At 37.3% G+C, this 20,677-nt stretch overlaps 1 protein-coding gene across 1 annotated transcript; it reads right to left on the reverse strand.

Annotated features, from left to right (window-relative positions):
- Positions 1–1,221: 1,221 nt before the first annotated feature.
- Positions 1,222–15,902, reverse strand: LOC146139881 (uncharacterized). The gene is made up of 15 exons (XM_083392547.1): positions 15,790–15,902; positions 15,279–15,440; positions 14,398–14,902; positions 13,035–13,704; positions 12,444–12,644; positions 10,598–10,702; positions 9,927–10,121; positions 8,782–8,869; positions 7,716–7,796; positions 7,201–7,260; positions 6,877–6,979; positions 6,153–6,270; positions 5,960–6,065; positions 2,370–2,544; positions 1,222–1,648 (listed from the first exon to the last, which is right to left on the reverse strand). The coding sequence occupies exons 1-15, from the start codon at positions 15,842–15,844 to the stop codon at positions 1,222–1,224; spliced, it is 3,051 nt and encodes a 1,016-aa protein (XP_083248673.1). The 5' UTR covers positions 15,845–15,902.
- Positions 15,903–20,677: the final 4,775 nt, after the last annotated feature.

The raw sequence follows: 20,677 nt of genomic DNA on the forward strand, positions 1-20,677 counted from the left end.
TTTATGCTGTTCATTAGCGTAACAGAAAAATACTTTAACATCTCACCCCTATTTAAAATTGCACACCCTTTTTTGGTTGATTTGTCACTTTGGCAAATCCAAAAAAACAGTTTTGGGCTATTTACAAATACAAGAAAGCACTTCCGTTTTACACACATTTTCAAAACATTAAAGGACAGTCATTATTCTTTACGTGATTTTGGTGGAATTATTTATAATGTATATTTATTGTCCTAAGTTGCGTAATTTTTAGTCATTCGTACAATGTGTAAACAAGAAAAATGCGTAATGGTCTTCTATAAAACGTTTCATAATATATAGATAAATATGTTTGAGTAAGACAACTTAAAATAAGATTCATGACAGGCGACATTTAGAAATGTTACTGTGAGACCCAAATATATGACAAATTATGAATAATCGGAATAGAATGAAACGGGAGTGGTTGACTTACTTGCAAGGATAGTTATTTGAAAAGCATTTTTATAATTTGAAAAACATCTTGATCATTTGAAACACAATTTTAGAACACATAAAATTACAGCGTGAATGGCGCAACACAATGGAAACGAAATAAAATGAGGTGCATAGAATGAAATGTAAATGTAAAGCAAAACTTCTTGACAAGGGACTGCGTGAACAAAGCGAAATAAAAAGTGGAAGTGAAAGAAAAACGCGAGTGATAGATTTGAAAGTTACTGTGACCTATAGCTTTTATTGAGAAGCGTCCTGTTTGAACCCAGGTGCTTTGAATTAAACACATTCTTAATATGTGCATTTAAGTATGGCACAAGTTGACCTGGAGAGACTTTCAGCTTTAATATGTGGGGTTAAGTATTAACTGTATTTAGCCTAGTAGCATTGCTTAACCTAAATTCAGAAAGTGTGTCATACTATTGATTAATTATATTATTAGCGAAGGCGTACAATTCGTCAAAATTAAATTTCGCATATTTTAAATATTGTTTTCTACAAGCCATGTCATTAACATGTATATAAAATACGAATTGTCTCATATATTATTTCTTATTTCTTTTCATCTTATTATGCGTAATGTTTATAGTGAAAAAATCTGTTTTATAATTATATTGAACACAGTTTGCATGGCTAAGGATCGCCTTTGCGGAAATCCCAGCAGAGTATAGAATTCACATAGCTTCGATCTAAGCGCCCAACATCGAAACCTCACATGATCAAGCGACCCATGGTAAATTTATTGAATTAGACGCACACGGAAACTGATGAGCGCCTGTCAGGACACAATAGGTCGCCCGCTTTCCCAGTCCTGGGCTTTTTGTCCGCAAAAAGTCCCGTGGTAACATTACGAGTTTCGCCGTTGATTTTTCGCCGTTGAACCGCCACATCACTTTTGTCCATATCGGGCATTTGAGTTTTCGTATTAGGAGCCCTTATCTCGTCTTTCTCGGTTTTCTCAAGGCCTTTTAAGTCTCGAATCGACCTCTGATATGCGATGGTCTGACGCAGGCTTTGATCGAGGTTTATTGAATAGCGACAGAGACGTGTCGCTGTCTCCTTTCTCATGACACCTTTCAGATCTTTAAGGAAGCTGTAGAAGATATCCGGGTCGCCATCAAGTGCCAAGAGGCGGTTGTTTTCGATACAGCGCATTTCTCTTGAAACCTTTTCACTTGAAAAGACCAAATACCGTGATTAGCCTAATGGTTACCCCGCATACATACAATGACCAGTGGCATGAGGTTGCGTGGCTAGCAATTTTCCCCGTTAATCGTGCAAGTAAAGAGTTATTTTTCTCATGTTTGAATGTAAGCGAACAAATCAACCCAAACGTTTAAGTTTGCCTTTAGATTTAACTTTTTTCTTATATATACATCAACTAACAGCACCATATATTGTACGTTTAACCAAGGGGTGTCCAGCCCAACAAAGTTTAGCAACTATTTTTTTATCTAATATTAAAAGCGTTTTTATACAAAAAATAAAAACAGTATAGTGCTATAATATCAGGAGTAATTCCTTGTTGTCGTAATTGCTATGATTGTTTTGTATTGTGAATAAACAATGACAATTGGTGGTATAACGAATTTAGCTTTTTTGACAATTGTCTGTATGTTTCGGAGGCTTGCGTGCCAATTTTTATTAGGTTGCGTGCCACATTTGACACGCGTGCCTCATGTTGGACACCCCTGGTTTAAGCAATATCGATCCGAGCATGGCACCAACGTTTTACCCTAACAGCGAAGAAAGCGCAGTTTAAGAAAACACCTTTGAACTTATAAGTCATCAGAAAAGTGAAGTTAATCGTACAGTAAATATCTCAATTAGATTCTTAAAAATCTAAAGTTCAAATCCTCCATGAATAGGGAAATGTATAGGCATATATATCATACCAGTAAATGTCGAAAAGCGTCTCCTGGTTTCCGATTCCTTCTTCGCTCCTCCCGGCGCTCGATCTCTGATCTGCATCTTCTATCACCTGGAGAATGTAGCTCATCCTGTACGGCCACTGATCCGTCAGGATTACCCATCTAACGAGTTCCTCGGCGAACTCCTGGCACCTACGACCTGTTTGCAGACGTTTTGTTACAAGATTTAAGTTATATGGTCCTGCTTTCACCATTTGTTTAATCTTAGCCTTACATCGTGTAACTTCAGCATTTTAGATCAGTGCTACATAACATGGGATCGCGACCTTCCTAGGGTAACATAACAAGTTATAAAGGTCGCCTTAAATTATAAATTTAGCTCGTATACAATTGATTTATGTCATTACAGATAATGTCACAAGTTATGCATAAGTTATTTGTTTAAGATATTAAGTCTTTGGTTGTTGCAGTATGCAGCGTTACTCTAAAACAGGGGCGGGTAACTTCTCTAGTCGGCGGGCCTGATATGGGAAAATGAAATAGCGGGCCGGATTCCTGATCGATATGTTAATTGTATTTCGAATGCCATAGCCTACATTCTACATGTTTTGTCGCACAATGGCGGCTGATGTTGTTCTCTTTAAACACGGCAACACTTTCATTTTACAGCAAACATGCGGCTTTGTTGCCGAGTTAAGTACAAAAGTACTTCGGCAACCAATCATTGTTAAATTTGCAATTTTACGTTTCTCGGCAAAATCCAAAGGAAAATATTGATTGCAAATTCAAAATCTAATTTGAGAACACACAATATGGCACCATGACAGAATAAGAACTTAATCGTCTGAATAAGACATAAATCGAAATAAATCCGAAATTCTTTGGAATAATTCAATGAAACATTCACACAAATGTGTGTTAATAACTGAGATCTAGCCCTTCGAAGCTGCTTTTTGACCAACGACTACGGCTTACGTATAATTAGTACACCGAAAGCCATCGCAGACTCGCCGAATCTGTTGATCTATGATACAAGCAGAGCAGGCTAGAAAAACAACTAACCTGTAGTGAGGTTCGAACTCACGACCTCCGGTCAAGCCGGGACCGTCGCTCTACCAACTGAGCTATGCAGGCTCAGAAGGGAACGAGTAGAGAAACAACCATGCGCTAATGCTTGCTCAATCTGTTAGTACAAGCAACCTCATAGAAGGGGATCCACAGTACTATATCATTTAATCAATGATACAATGTCAAAGCGCAAATATTAAACATTGCGTTATCGTGTTTCAAAAGATGTAACGACATAAATACAACGGCAATATTGCAAAAACAATATAATTTCGCGCAAAAAAATTTCGACTCCCCCTGTTGCTATAGCCTGTTATAATTTATAAAATATGAATGAAAATAGTCCGAAAGGGCGATAGCTTTTATCGTTTATCTATAAGTTAATTTAATAGGGCGGTGATACCGTGGATTTTCAAAAAAGGAACTATAGAAGATTCGCGCGCGAAACATTTTTGCAGTTTTAATGTTAAAGTTGGCAAAAAACAGAGTTTGTATGTAGGAATTATGCCTAACCCAAACGAAACCATTAAAATCACTGCAAAAAGTTGAAATATTGAAGTCGAGCTCGCGCCCCCTTAGAATTGCTTGGCGCCGCCCTAGGGGGGCGCGCCCCCTCGGTTAAGAACCGCTGTTTTAAACATTATCTGTCATCTTTATTGTCTTTAGTTATGCTTTATTATTACATCATAGCTAGTTTTATGATGTCTATTGTGACATCATAAAGCATCTATTATTTTGTACTATCAGCGAATCGTTCGCATTAGTTAGAACAGGGTGGTCCAAACTCAGTTGCCATTTCAGCCAAATTGATCTGGTTAATTAAACCTTTTTGCGCGAAATGATAACGTCTTTGTAATTTAGCGATTGGGGCGTATGCAACATCTCTTTTACACGTACATTCTACGCTTATAAAATGCAGTCTTCTAATTAAAATTTTTGTCAAATACGCAAATTTCTCGCGCTTCGCGCACACCAGTTTTCACAGTCTCATAACATTCGATTTTATTTGCGCACAAGTTCGACGACAGAAGCAAGTTTCTGGTGCGCATCTGTCTTTCGATATTACTTTGTGACGTTATCTTTAAACATTTCATGCCTCGACCAACGAAAAACGTTGATCCGCTCCTGGTACGCATTTAGTCTACTTTATGTGGCCCGCAAAGAATACGCAAGAAATATTGTGGCCCGCGATGCAGTCAACCGTGGACCACCCTGAGTTAGAAGGTTGTTACATTAGAAAGAATCGTGACTGCACTAGTATATTACAAGAAATATGGGTCAACTGACCCTTGACATTTTATAGGGCCGCGAAATATCAAAATACTTGCAACGGGTCCGCCAGGCAAAATTTTTAGAAAAGTTTGGGAACCGCTGGGTTAGAGAATGGGTTAGCGTTGAAGTTATTAGAAGAGTTAGTAATGTACTTAGGGTAGGGGTTTAGGGTTAGGTAAAATGTTTTATATGCCCTATTCTGGTCATTTAGATCTTATTCCGACGGGTTTATGACTTATTCTGATTTAGACGGTTTTACGACTATTATGTATTAGTCCATTTTGGTCTTGTTCCGAACTGTGTGTTATTTCGACGTTGATGTTGTTTTGTTTCGTTCTTATGGCTGTACACCCAAAACAAAGAACTAAAGAATAACTAACAATCACTATTATTTGATGTAGTAAGCCAGTAGTGGAGGGATTGCGGCCGCGGGCCACATTATCATGTAAGACCGGAAACTGACTGCGGGCCGCTTAAATTCCCATCTTGGGCCATATGTTGCCCGCCCCCGCTCTAAAATTTTGTACAAAAGCGAAACTGAAGCACTTGTTACTATTGCAAAATTATAAAAAGACTAAACTCTTATGGGGTGGATGATTTGGTTCATAAACATGTTTAAGGAAAATATTAAGGTCAGACGATAAAACAATGCACTTTGTCAGACCGGTCATTCGAGAAACACAACAATGGTTGGTGAATCACGTGAAATTTGTATGGTTAAAACGGAAAGAGTGATGCATTCGGGATTCCCTGGTATATGTGGCGAAGTTAGCTATACGTAAGTTTCCCAAGAGACTGTAGAAAAAAGGCAAATCGAACATTTAATACTCAACGTTTTTAATTGTGTATTACAACAAACTGTAAAATATAACCTGTAAAACCTTAAACGCGTCGAAATAGTAAGTCCCACTACACTTTGTTTTGCTATTACAAAAAGTAAGGTTTTGTAATCCAATCTTGGCAAGCAACCGTCTATAAAATGATGCTATTTAAGTGGGCGCTATTAATCTATGTACGGTAGCCTACTACAACACTGGCAGTAAATTTGGACCTCAAAGCTTGATGGTTGTGATTTTTTGTTTTTAATTTCTTAGCGACTTGTAATTTCTTTACCTGCACACAGTACTTGAAATTAGGTTATGTTGCGAGATAAACAAATTTGTTAAACATAATTAATAGGAAGGAATATACCAAACAGGCATACGTTTGCTTTAAGTGTTGAACTTTTGTACATGAAAAACTAGTCGTATATCGTTATAAATTTCAGGCCTTACTTTTCGTAACTTGTGGTTTGGACTCATTGTTTCCACCAACAACATTTTTGGCAGTACCCGTGGATTTTTGCAACCGTTTGTTGCTGAAGTAAGCTTTCTTTAATTCCTAGCAAATAAAGCATTCTTTTCAATTGCTTTTTCAATTATTATAGCCACATTTTTAGAAAATATATCATAAGTTTCCGACGTTTACCTCTTTTTCTTTGCATTTAATTATCACCGTAGTGAGCGAGAGGACGTTGAATATTCGTTTGATGCTCCGCGGGTTGCCATGAAGATAGCTCCTGATTTTTGGTTCTTTCAGAAATGCTCTGACAAAACGCGCGTTAAGCTAAACAATTTTGTTTTACCACCAATATATTTTTTTGTTGTCATACAGTAGGTGCTTCTGTAAGATTTAATACAGGGCTGTGGAAGTCAGAGCCTGATTCTGCACTCAAGTAAGACTCTATTCGAGGCTAGACGATTCCTAATTCCGACAAACGCAGTATGTTTTAACGACGTTATGGGTAAGTGAATTGCATGACACCTATATAAGTGGATCGCTGATTGGGTTATGGGGATGTGTGAAATACAGGGTTGTTGAGTGGGAGCCATACACAGGGCGATAAGTCGATTTATTGACTGGAGTCGGACTTGAGTCAGAATATAGACCCTTTTCGGCCGAAGTCGGACATTGATTGTTTTGACTCCGCAGCCCTGATGTGTCATGTTATGTCTTTAAACATATAGAGTGTAGCATTTAGCTCGACAAGATTTTTCTTATAGGAATGTAAGGGGGACATATATATTTCTACAGATGATAATATTAGATAAATAATTATCTCAGCGAAAAAATAAACGCAACAAGTTGGCATACGAGGTCGGAGGAAATTGTTTGGGTGACCAGTCGTGTAATAACGAAAAAATCCACAAACCTGCAAGCGAACATGAACTCTTTAGGAGTCTGTTCGTTCAGTTTACTTTTTATAACATGTTCCTGTTTGATTTCGGGAACTGGTGTATACGGCGGTGTTGAATCTGTGGTATCAGGATGCAATTATTTCTATGTCTATCGACTAACTCCACAGTTTTAAACTGCATATATTTCATCTATTGTGCAGGTAAACATAACGTCTCTCAAGATTTAAACCCATCGTAAGTTGCAAATAATTTATCACTTGTTATAAACAGTAAGACATTAAGCAAAGTTTCGCGAAAGACAAGTAACCGCAAATAGATTTTGTCGTTTAGGCACCCACCCTCACTGTAATCAATAGGACCAGAATCGACTTCATCAAACGCATCACTGTCGTCAGAGTCTAATCAAAATAGTTGTTTGGTGAATAGTAGACAAAAATCAAATAACAGACTTGAAAACCATCTAGATTCTATAATTTTAGTTTTCATCAACCCAAAGCGGTTGGTGCTTAGATTTGTTTCATTGAATTAACACACCAAGTGTGGCCGATTGGATAACATAGTTTTACAATGCAAAAGAGGGGCAGGGGCTTTGGAATTTCAAAATGCGATTATTATTATTATTGTTTATGAGTTGTATTATTGTTTATCAGATTTACTAAGTTACTAATGGAATAATATTGACTTGTATATAAATATCTACTGATATAACACCGTATATACATATTAATACAATATCACAGGTAATGTGTATATATTCATATCCACCACTCCACCCCCCCCCAAACATATGTTTTTTTAAGTATCTTAAAAACGAAATCTTAACAACAAATTCACACAACCGTATTTCACGTACCCGGGTGCATCGTTTGATCTGCATCATTCAGAAGAACGGGCTGATTAGATTCTGCAGCATCTCCATCGATCGTCTCTGTTCCTTTAACCAAAGAAAATCCGTTGAAAAACACGTAAATAAAGGCAATGTGATGACCGTTTGTGCAGTTATAACGCTGAACCATGAGTCGGACATCTTTAGGCTATATTTTAGCAATAACAATAAAAACACTGCAAAGCACACAAAATGGTCCCAACGTAACTTTTAATTTAGATTCAAGGAAAACATTATTTTACGTCAACGAGATAAAAATAACGTGTTTTTTCTTTGAAATACACAAATCCTTAACCGCACAAGAATCGATGTAAATAGAAAACCGACATTTCTCACATTAGTCTAATCCAGTGATTTTCAATAGTACGCACTTTTGCGGCAAAATAATTGTAATGCGGATGACAACGTGGTGCGGATGAAAATGGTGAATATATTATTATTTTTTAGTATATGTAATACAGTAATCAACTAAGCTGGTGCGCTCATTTATGCATTACAGGTATACAGCGAAATTGGCTCTCAGTGGTTCGGTATAGCTATCTATTTTATATCGGTTAAGGCTCACGATTTTAATACACAAACCCTTTAATCGTTATTTCAAAAATAGGAAAAACTAGAGAATTCAAACTTTAGTGCTTGTTTCGTGCGGATAAAAACTTTTCGAAATAAAAAAGGGCGAACGGTTCTCTTAAAGGTTGTAAAGCAGTGGTCTAATCTAATCGAGATTTGTGCTATTGTGAAGATATAGGTATATATGTGTACAAGCCCGAATACTCTAGTTGCGAGAGTGATAACAGAAAGGACATCAATATCAGTAAATAGAAGAATTTTCTCTCAAAGCTTAAAAAAGGTTACACTTTCCGATAAATAGCCTGAGGGCGTTTCAGTACGATGTTACTCGTAATTCTGTTGTTCAATAAATTAAAAATAAAGCTTTTAATGTTTCTTGTAGTTATAGAAAAGCGTTAAAAACATACCATATAGAGTTGACTAGTACTTTTCAACATACCGGTATACTTTAGTTTAAACTTACTACTTTGCTGTGTTATATTTTCACGTCGATTCGTTGTTTTGTCTGATTGATCTACTAAGCCGTCAATAAATTTCTGTTTTTGATCACACTAAATAAAGAAAAAAGGGAATATGTTTTAGTTTTTGTTCAGGGTGTTATGTTGATGATACATGTTTACTGATGACGTTAAGTTATATCGAAACGTTACAAGTATAAAACACTACAAAAATTAAGAAGTAACTTGAAGAAAAGTCATACAGTGAGTATATTTTGTTACTCTTTTAGGTTGGCGAGATGGTACTTACGATGAAATGGCTTAAACTGTACATTAGCCTACAAACAAATTTTTTGATTAACCCAAAGCGAAATAACGCCTTACTAGGAATATTAGTCGGAAATTGCGTTGTGAAAAAGGTCACGGTATTACAAGCTATAGTCGTAAAAAATTGACATACATTATTTGGTAAAGCGCGATCAGTTTTATCGTCTATATCAGGGCTACTCAATTGGCGGACCGCGGTTCGAATGCGGACCTTTTCAATGGCGAATACGGACCTTATCTGTCTTAGTATTTACTTAGCAAAGCGATTTCTTGGCAAACAATTGCTGCTGTTCATTGAAAACCCCTTTGTATAGTAACGGCATAACAGAATTATCAGTTGAAGCGAAGGACTTATACCATATTACAGTTTGTATGACTGTAAATTACTTCATGGGAGTCATAACAGACGACAGACCTAAGCAAATTTTAAATTTTTGTAATAATAGTTGAGTAGCCCTGGTCTATATAGATTAAAGCAGCGTTTCTCAACCTAGCGGTACCCCTCAGAAATAATAAATAGAATGCGGCACCGCTATAAGATTTTTCCGTAGGTAATTCAAAACAATGGCACAATATACAGAACTGGAACAACACACATCAACTCTATATAACGTAGAAAGTAAAAATTGGATTTATTCTACTCATCTTTACAGAAAAGTTGTAGAAGTTGATCAAAACTCAGATTTTTAAAGAATCTCAAATACCTTTTGGCACACAATGGTTCCGTGGAACTCTGATTGAAAACCATATTGCATTAAATTATAGCTCGTTGTTTAACGTTGTGTATTTTAAAACATTGCATTCTTTTTTTTATTAACACATCGATAAGCTGGCGATAGAATACCTCCTGTAGACAGAACGGCAGGTTAATTATCTTCTTGAGGAACTCGTGTCCATTGACGTTGTCCTCCAGCAGCAAGGAACTCATTCCGTCTTCGATGCATTTCACGGCGATCCTCGAATCCACCGCGATCATGCAAACAAAGGGAGATGAAGGATCACTGAGGAGGATCGAAACCGCTTCCAGAACCGACTTCAGCTAAACAAAACAAGTCACCAACGTAAAAGTTTAGCAAATGTATTTAAACAACCTATAAGCGATATTATACCTTATGTGTTTTTAAAATTCAATTGACCGTTGGTTCACCTTACGAAAAATGACCGAGATTATATACTCTTATATATAAAAAAAGTTTTTTTGTTGGTCTTTATATAAAGGTGGCTGTCATGATAAAGGTACCGTAATATTTGTACAGATCTAATGAAATAAATATTTGAATAAAGGGAAAAGGGGTTTTAAACGCTTATAATAGATTTCCCTCAGGTACCGGTATTGATATAGAAGCTAATATTGAGAGATTATACCTAAAATATAGCTGTTGCAGTGGTTTAACTCCTGCATTTCTCTTTGTAAGTTTAAAAACCGCGTCAGCGGAACAGTGATCGACTAACAAAATCCTGCTGCCAATGGATTTGGATTTCCATATATATATATCTTTGTAATAGAGAACTTACTTTGTTCAGAGCAATCCTGTCTAGGTCATCGATGGTGATGATTACTTTGTAGTCTTTGCCGTGCGAAAACCTGACACACTGTATCAATTTCGTAATTACATCCACCTATAAAAGTTTTAACTATTTTAAAGAAAAACCAACAAACTAAAACGCCTTCATAGCTGTCACAATTATATTTATTTAACACATCGATACGAAAGCTCTAATTATTTTGGTTTGCAATTATTTTTTATAGCTTTAAGTTCTTATTTGGCCTTTGCAAACATTCAGAGTTTGGATTTTCTACCTGCCATATTTAATAAATTTCTGGGAATTTTCTTTGTAGGCTATACTTTGCATCTTTTAACCAAAGCTGAATATTACATTTTCGGTGATATGGTTTCATATCAACTTAATTGAAATTTTGTTAAACCATTGTTGTTTTGTTGTTTGTTATGACGATTTAATTTTAGCTACTTAAATTAATACTCGCACGGATATTAAGATAGAATAAAGTTAACAAATCTACGGTCTACAGTAAATCGTTTTACGGTAGGCTGTCGCACAAATTTAACAGGCGCTCCATGCGGAAATGATTGTATTAATATAGTTTTATCATTAGTGCCTTATTACAAATATCTGCTAAAACTGTTATTCTTTTCTTCTTAAATTTGGTCGGTATTTTTAAAACGACAGTTGGATGACTGCAAATCTATAATGGGTTAGTGCAGTGGTTCAAATCATTAATTTGAATTTTAAAAAACATGTGGTTGGATCCACAAGTTTGTGCTAAGTATGCCAAATTAAATGTTGCAGAGCAAACACTTCTTCAATTTCCGACTACATATTAAGTTCAATTTGGTTTTAGTGCCATTAGATATTTTAACCAAAAAAGGAACACTTTACATTTGCAAACGCGATCTTCGAGAAAAACCAGGGAGTCGAACCGGAGCCGAACCGGAACTTTATGAACCGGTTTTGGGTCAATTTCATCCGAACCGAACTCAAACCGTTTTTTATAAGATTTTAAGGAGCCGAACCGGAACTGAACCGAATAATTTGACAGTACCTGAACCTTAACCGAACCCGAACCTGTCAATAAAAGCGGTTCGCTCCTGCATAACGTCACAACATCTATTTTACAGAGTCAAGTTACGCCATATTCGAAATTTTATGAAAAAATATGAATATTGAATGAAAAAATCGTTGATTTTTCATTTTTTAGATATTTCAATAATGAATTGCTGTTTTTTTAATACATCACGCAACTTAGATTAAATGACTTACAATTCAAACATTATTCTCTACATTTATTGACCCACATTTTGAGATTTAGCGCAAATTATATTGTATCTGAACCGGAACTTTATGAACCGGTTTTGAAATAGCGATGGTCAAACCGGAGCTGAACCGAAACTTTTAAATTCCTCCGAACCGAAACCGGAACTGAAACGGATTCCGAACAAATTCTTGAACCCGAACCGAACCTGAACCGGAAAAGTCAAACGGTTCGACTTCCTGGGAAAAACTGACTTGCTTTTCTGCTCAATTTTCATTGTTTTTTGTTTTAAACATGAAGCTCATGGTTTACATTAACAATGAATAACGCTTTGTACCCTACTTGTTCATTGTTATCTCTGAGATGAATCAAAAAAACGCACCTTGCACATCATATCCATATACTGTGAAATTTTGGCAATATTCCTTTTGGGATTTTTTGGGGAGGAATTAACATTCTTTAAGTCTTTAAGGGAGGAATACGAAAAAAACTTTGAGAACCACTGGGTTAGTGGTTTGCAAATAACGTTTTAAAGTAACAATACTTTCTCTCTCTGGTGTTGACAGGGAGTAGGTGCTTTGTATTTACCTCATACTTGATCTTATCCATGACTCCAAGTTCCTGCGCCATGCTGGCATTTGTTCCCTGAAGAGCGGTGGTAATGCGAGAAGTTTGGGAATGGAACATGGCCCACACGAACTTGCAAATCGCGTAGAGTGTCGTGGCAACAAAGGGTAGAAAGGCGAAACCCTTTGCCAGCTCACCTGATGTCGTTATCACGCCGGAATTCTGACACACATAATGGCGCGTTTTTTATAAAAGTTTTGAAAGCTTGCAAATGTTAAGGTTGAATGAACTTGACGTAAAGTTTTGTCATCTTACATTACTATATTTGCTGTTATGCTTGTGGTTAAAAGCTTAACACTATAGGCTAGTTTTTAAACAAATTATCGTCCCCAAATGCAAACAATACCGTTATGTATCTTAGAACAACGAATTTACTTTTCCAGTGTTTTAAACAGTTTATTTTAAAATGACGTAAGTCCCAGTCAAGACATTTGTAAAAAAATATTACAACCACCATAGTTTTTAACTTGTTATAAATACAGGCTTCATTCGACCGCTTGGTATACAAGATGTGCCTGTCCTACAGGCTGTTTTTACGATAGAACAACTTACCACCCAGGCGAACACCGACCCTACTAACGCTGTCAAAGCGAAAGCGATCCAAATTGCCAGGAACAGGACTGGTAGTTTCAGGGCGGTTTTGGGTCGTCGTCGAAACAAGGAACAGAAACCGTGATCGTCGGGGCTGCCACGAGCCTTTGCACTTTTGTCACAAGATGAACAGCGAACGGGGGTCAAGCTTATGTCAGTAGATAAGCTGAGATCGCCCGTTTTCTCCCAAGGTCGGTCGCTAAGGCTAACTTTCACTTCCTCTTTGGCCAAATAGTTGAAAGCCGCTTGGGCCTCTGCTCTACAAGAGTACTCGACCATCCACCAGTCGTCGGAGTTGATCGGTTGGGCCTCCTCACAACTTACCCTGTCATATTTGAACTCTACTGTCGTTTTCCCTTTCCTGAGACTCACAATGTCCTGAACGACGCCAAAGTCGTTTAGAATCTTCTTGAGTTGACCTTGTTGGGGATCCTCTTCGAACTTGGCGTAAAATCGCGCTGGGCCGGTCAACGAGTCACGTGACACGGTCTCGACGTCAAGCAGCCTGAAGAGTCGTGACGTCATGCTGCCAAATTCTGCCTCGATTGCGTCGGCGAGATTGGTGACGATGCCGGCCCAGAGGTTGTCGCTACGAGCGTAAGCCCAGGCGTTGAAATGGACGAAAATATACCTAAATATATATAACTCCCACTGACCAAATGCAGAAGTAAGCATATATACAGAGGTAGGTATTATTTTTAACATCAATGTTGAAAATCAATAAAGAATTATTCGGAACATTCAAAATGATACCTACTGCTGTATGGGCTTTGATATTCTTACTATACGTCTTATTACAACCTCCAACCATTGTGCTCGAAAGTAAGCATAAACTTCTTAATTCACAGTAAAGGAAGCCGTTTTATAGGCTTTATACTCAATAATTTTGCATATTTGGAATAAAATTTCGGCTAATGAGTAGCATCGTACCCGTTTCGTACACTTTATAAATATTGCTGTAGTTTTGTGATAGAATACTGATCAATAAATACTGCTGTCAATTTATTTGTAATTACGACCGGGTCTGCATCGGAAGTTATCAGAGAGATTGTACAGTGATATATTAGCCTTTTTATTCAGTGAGACTTCTCAAAACATCAAGAGGGATGTCTACATGCAATATGCATGTCAAGAGGGATGTTCTACAGGCAGTATCTTTTTGAGTGTCAATGACAAGTAAATATACGATAATCCCGTTCCAAATTCGCGAACCTCGTGCTTTGGAAATGTCGCATCCATACCCAGTGCCATTTATCTAACAAAATAACTTGAGGTCAATTGGATACTACTACGGTTCCTCAACCGTGGTAGGATAACCCAGTACCTGCGTTTGCCCTTTGCTGCTTCACCTTCTGCCTTTCCATCCACGGCATCCATTTCGTCGCCATCCTCGTCTTGCAGTTTCATCTCGACATCACAGTCGTCCCAGGGAACGATCGCCCTATCTAGGTTGTCCACAGGCAGCTTGGCAAATGCGGCGATGCAGAGGAGTTTAAGGGTGGCGCCTACTGACGAGAAGCCACGTCGACAGCAGCACCAGCCCATCATGGCCACCAAGAGTACAAGCAGCGACCAACCAAATGCCGCAATTGCCAATGAACGTTGTAGGGATATGTGCAGGATAGCCGCCGTGCTGTTCGTTATGGTAGCGTTGAACGTTGGTTTTCGCGTGTTGTTCTGTGTTGAAACGATTACCGACGACGATGCGAACACCGCGGTTGCTAATAACACGAATACGAATGGAATAATTTTGCGGAAGTTATCGGCTCGTTTGTGGTCCTTCCGCCCCGAGAACGAGCACTGTTGCTTCTGGCGTCTTTTCAAGATGTCTGCAATTTTAATGCACCTGTTTTTTTGTATTTATCCAATAGAAATTTTACACAGGCCATAACATAAAAAATTAGAGTAAAGCATAGTATAAAGTAAACCACAACACAATTTACGGATAAAGTGTTAGTTTTTCTATTGATGAGTATTTTGCTTAAACATGATAGCAAACTGTAGGGTTTCCTTTATTACTATACAGTCTTAAGTGAAATATACGAAGTACGGTAGGCGCCGACGATTTTACGCTCCATTAAGCATCAATTAAAGTATATTCGAGTTGGGTTTTTATTTTACACTTTAAAGTTGTTTCAATAGGGTCGTTTAGGTAACACAGTGTTGTTGGCAAAGTATACAGTTTCCTGTTGTATGGTAGCTTACTGCAGACGTATTTGAGAAGGAACGATTTTCCACTTCCCCATCTGGCAAATACTCCGATGGTGACAGGTGTTTTTACGTCTCGGATGGTCTTTGCCAATGCTTTGGCGTACGGCGTGTGTCCCAAGTGGTCCACTCCGGTGTCATTGTCGTTCAGTATCTGACCTGTGTTTAAATTATGTGAAATATTTTACCTTCTCATTTTGATCTCTATGATTACAAAATGATGGTCCGAGAATTCACTGCTTCCGAAGTAGGCTAATATTGCAACCTTTATCCTTTGAAATCTATTAAATATTCAATTGTGTACTAAATATTGCATTTGAAACCGGTGGTACTTGGAAAAACGCACGACGTATCAGTTGGGATCGCGAAATGAGTTTAAAAATGAGGAATAAAGCCAATGACACTGAACATAGTAAATAGATGACAAACAAAGTATACCGGAAGTAATAGCGTTTAACCTTAATGCAACTTGAAAACACTTAAATTTAAATCGTATAACCCCACAAACCTTTCGGGTTTACGTTCTTTGTCAGAACCGTGCCATCATCTTTTTCTGCTGGCATTATTACTGCAAATATCGTTGCATTTGTGCAAAAAATATCGTTGCCTTTGTGGGTTAATCTACAACCAGTTCAACAACCTATAGCCGCGAGGCATTGTATTTCTGCAGCAATAAAAATATCATGGTTACCGGTACGGTTTAATGTGAATATTGCATTATGCAAACTTGTAAAGTGAAGTCTTGTTGGTGTAGTCATTTAAATCATCGTCTAGACCAGTGCTCCGCAACCTTTTTTTCACTTGCGGCACACCAACAGAGCTAAAATATTCGGCGGCACACTCACGAATTATATGAAGATCGACAATAGACAAAAGCAATATTCCAGGCTATATCCAGGGAAAATCGGCGACTTTTGATCAAACGCACCGTAGGCGCCGAATATTTGACGTTTTTATCTTGTGTTTTTACGGTCTTCCTAAAACATCTTAAGACGGCCACAGGGACTTCAGCCATAAGACCGAAATTAGAACAACACAAACGCCGGTATAAAACACAGTTCGGAATAAGACCAAAATAGGACTATACTATACCTAATAATTGTATTAACGTTTAAATCGATATAAGTCCTATAGGCATACAAAAAATTTTACCAAACCTTAAACCCAACCCCTTAATTCATCACTAACTCTTCTAATAATTCAAACCCTAACTTAATTTCCAACCCCACCCATTTGACTGCCAACACTAACCCCCCAAAAGGGGAAAACGACACAATGCGAAAACAGCGGCTCTCCAACGGCGCCCAAACCGCAGTATCAGATGCGGAACTATAAAATTCTCAATAATATAACATGGCCCACGCAGTTTCGATTGCCACAAACTAATCTAGATATTTAATACAAAGGCTTATCTAAGCCTTTGCAAAATTTCCCGTGGCGCCAGACAAACCTAAATATTCGGATAAAGCACGCGGTGATCCATGCATAAAAGGAAAGCTTCGAACAATGTTAAAAGCGCATGTAATGATATAATTTTAAGGCTATGTTCGTTGTGTTTCCAAAATATAAGGAATTTAAAGTAAGCAAACTTGTCAAAAACTACGAATATAGCCTTAAAATTATATCATTACATGAGCTTTTAACATTGTTCGAAGCTTTCCTTTTATGCATGGATCACCGCGTGCTTTCGGCATCTGTTTGACCATGTTGAATAACTGTGCATCTAAGTCTTTAAAAAACACCTATTTCCAGTAACACTGTTAAAAGCCAGCATCCAACATTCCTGTGTCAGTCTGCCAGAAAATGTGAGTCACATGGAAAACCACCGAAATCGCTGAAGTGCCGCGAGCTACAGTGAATTTACCAAACTCAGCGAGTGATAAGCATAAGGGAAGTGCCTTGACGGCACCGCATAATAAAACCGCGTTCCACGACCTATTTCCGCGTTGATTTTCTGTGGAAAAAGTCACCTCTATAAAGCTCCGAAAACTGTTAAGTTGCCAACAAGATCTTTAGGCCTGTGCTGTCAGACAAATACCTAAATCCTCATGTTTAATCCCATACAACTTTTATGCTTGTGTGTTTTTACGAAACTGTATATACAAGCGACAAAAAATACACACGAAATGTATCACGAGTGTCCTAATTTGAGGAGAAGTACACTTTCAGTGCTTCACTGGTATACGCAAGCTTGTCGCCAGAAACTAACTAACTCATTTTAACATAAGCGATAAGTGAAACATTTGAAACTGGAAGCTCTTCAAATTTAATCGTGCACTTTGGCCTAAAATACATTTAGACAAACGACCTTGCTAAATAGAACTGTAACCAATCCGCCCATGTCTTTGATATATTTTTCTCATGACTGCCCCACACCCAAGATTTGCGAAGTTTTTCTTTAGAAAAAAAATTGTAGCTCAACTTGCAAAGCAAGTATGTGAGCAGTGTCTTTCTCATCGCTTGCGGCGTGACGCTTAAATCTGTATAAAGCATCGTAGCCTATTTACTCAAGCGTAAAGAGTTTTTCTTCGGTCGACCAGTTTTCTCAAATCTTTGGAACATAGCGGAGATTTATTATCAGGTTTTTCATATCTTGCTAAAGCTATTACGATAACATGTTTACGGTTTAACGCAAAATATCTTCACTGCAACGAACCTGTCTTAAGCAGCTCATTTCTACATATTTCAAACCAGTTTAGTCTATAGCTGGAGTAAATTCCTTAAAGCGCCGTTACTGATGTTCTCCCACATTACATAGGACTTTAAGCAAATGTTTTTTCTGTTTAATAAATGTGCACACAGCGCCGTGCAAAACGATGGCATTTTCGAAAAAGAAAGTCATGAAAACCTAACATTTTCGACAATAGGACAATTGCGTCGTAACTTTCATGGACCTCACAAAACTGACTTTTTTTTAGCCTAAATGATGTAAACGCACTGCTTTATCTATCTGCTTTTGAAGTGTGGTTCTAAAATTTATCACCCGCCGAAAAATTTATCACCCCGAAAGTTTATCACTTTTTATTACATTTCGAGTTTTTATATATCTTTTTTAAGAAGAATTGTTATCACCCACCTCACAGCCCCGATTTATGCCAAAACATAACAAGGAAGGAAACAGTTTTTACAGCTAAAAAATCTCGCACGAAAGCCTATAGGTCTTTTATTTTAACGACACAAAGGGCTTAGAGATGACGTCATAAAATACGTCACAAGTTAAAACTCTAAGTGCTTTCATGTGTATGTTCGTTTGAGATACATTCGCCTATATAATTGCACCATAGGCATATAATACAAAGCGCAAAATTGGCAAATCCTATATACCTAGAAGACGAACAATGACAAATTTGCCGTCTTTTTTTTCGTCAAGACTGAAATAGTTTATTACAGCAATTTCCTCTGGTTATTATTTATACTGTTTAGGAAGACCCATAAGTACTTAAAAAATAGTAAATAGGATAAAAAAATTCACTTTCAAGTTTCAAAATTGCATTTAACGTAAAAGGATAAATTTTATTCACTCAAATCCAAACTTTTAAGTGCTAGTATTGTGCTTATATGACTCACAACCGCAGTACCGTCATAATAAAGAACAGAAAGTACATGGATTGCATTGTGTCAAATCATACAAGACTGTACACTTTAGCCATAAATGTTGTCTTACGTACGTGTTTAGATACTAAAGTGGACAGAAGTCCAGGTAATCAACGGTTACGTAAATAGTTGAATAAGAATTACTTAGTCAGACAAACCGAGGTAGGGTGTACGCTAAAAAAATTCAACAAGGATTTACTTAGTCAGACAAACCGAGGTAGGGTGTACGCTAAAAAAATTCAACAAGGATTTGTTTTTATGGGAAACCGGTTTCATTCCCAAATGCAAAGCTGGCCAGCTCTCAACGTTCAACTCCTATTTTTAAATCAGCTTTCACTTGAATGTTTCACTAACGCCGATCAACGGTTGTTTTTCCGCATTCCAGAATTCTGTGTGAGCCTTCACAGCGGCTGTCCCATTAAATCGCCGTTAATGTTACGATAGCCTCCCAATGATTTTATTATGTCATTGGTTCTAATACTATATATGGTAATATGGACAATTGCGCTGTAATTATGTCTTATTGTTTATATACTTTCGTTAAAACCTCTTTGGCGTAACCGAAAATTAGGAAAACATTTGTTTTCAGTAATGTATATTTATAAAAAAAAATCTACACAGTTTTACAATAGTTCTGGTTACCGCCATAATTTTAACAGCTTAGAGCCTTAATATCAGCGAATTTATTTTTACAGTTTAAATTTTGAGGACTAGATGTTTGTAAGGCCTGACTGTTTCGGGTGTAGTTACTGTTAGTCAATCGCGGGATATCAAAATCACGTAATTTGGTGACCCTGGACTAAAGGTTTATGTAGCATTCTAACTAAGGTTTTACCACGCTAACCGAAACAACTTTTTGGTAACATATTGAATTGCGATATTGATGTGTTTTAATTATCGGCTGTAACACGCTTCTTTAAAATTACCCAGGGATAGTGCAATATGTAACAGTGAATGAACTGACACAACTTGATGCCGTACATTGGTTTTCCGAGCTCTAGAAAAGCTTGGATTTGTGATAATATCACGGATTGTTTTAATGGTACACTCGATTGTTTTAATGGTATACTCGATTGTTTTAATTGTATAAGGCCCATATTGATAGCGTTTCAAATATAGAAAAAGGGTCCGCGAATATATTATGGCTCGACCCAAATATAGTAGTCCTAAAGTCGTGTGACCAAACTATTCTGCGAGTTGTGTTTCAATAAAACTGCTTATGACTGTTGGTTGGTTCCATTTTTTTCGCAAGCATTAAATGTTTAAGTCCCAGTGTCGCTTTGGCCTCAGAGAAAGGGCTATAAACTTTTTCCTAACGGCGGAATAAATTATGTTGCGAAGCAAAATAAGCAAAAAGTTTGCAGTTAGGTACGTTAAAATGGGCGAAGATTACTTGCAAGAGGTACAAGGCCACGTCCTTGCCGCCCAACGTCAGCGAAATATTTTACTATAAACTCAAGTAAGTGATGTAGAATTAACATTGACAAAAATAATGTAAGACAAGTGCTAAAGGTTAAAAAAAAACGGAGTTGTATGTCTTGGATTTCTTTGTGTGTACTAATGCAAACCAAAGATCTTGATAGAATACGCGGCTATATACAAAAAATTTATAATTTGCTCGAGCACTGTATGAAATGTCTTTTTAGACCTAATTATGTCGGAAATCGTATCACGCCTAATTTATGCTACAAATGGATGCAAGCTCCTTTAAAATCCCAGAGAACACTATAGTAACAACCAACTTGCAAAATGTATCAAAATGTACGTTTTGTCAATTAAGTTAAACAGTTTTGTTAGCAAAA

Source organism: Ascidiella aspersa, chromosome 6 (assembly GCF_963924565.1).
Source record: "Ascidiella aspersa chromosome 6, kaAscAspe10.2, whole genome shotgun sequence".
NCBI classification, from domain to species: Eukaryota; Metazoa; Chordata; class Ascidiacea; order Phlebobranchia; family Ascidiidae; genus Ascidiella; species Ascidiella aspersa.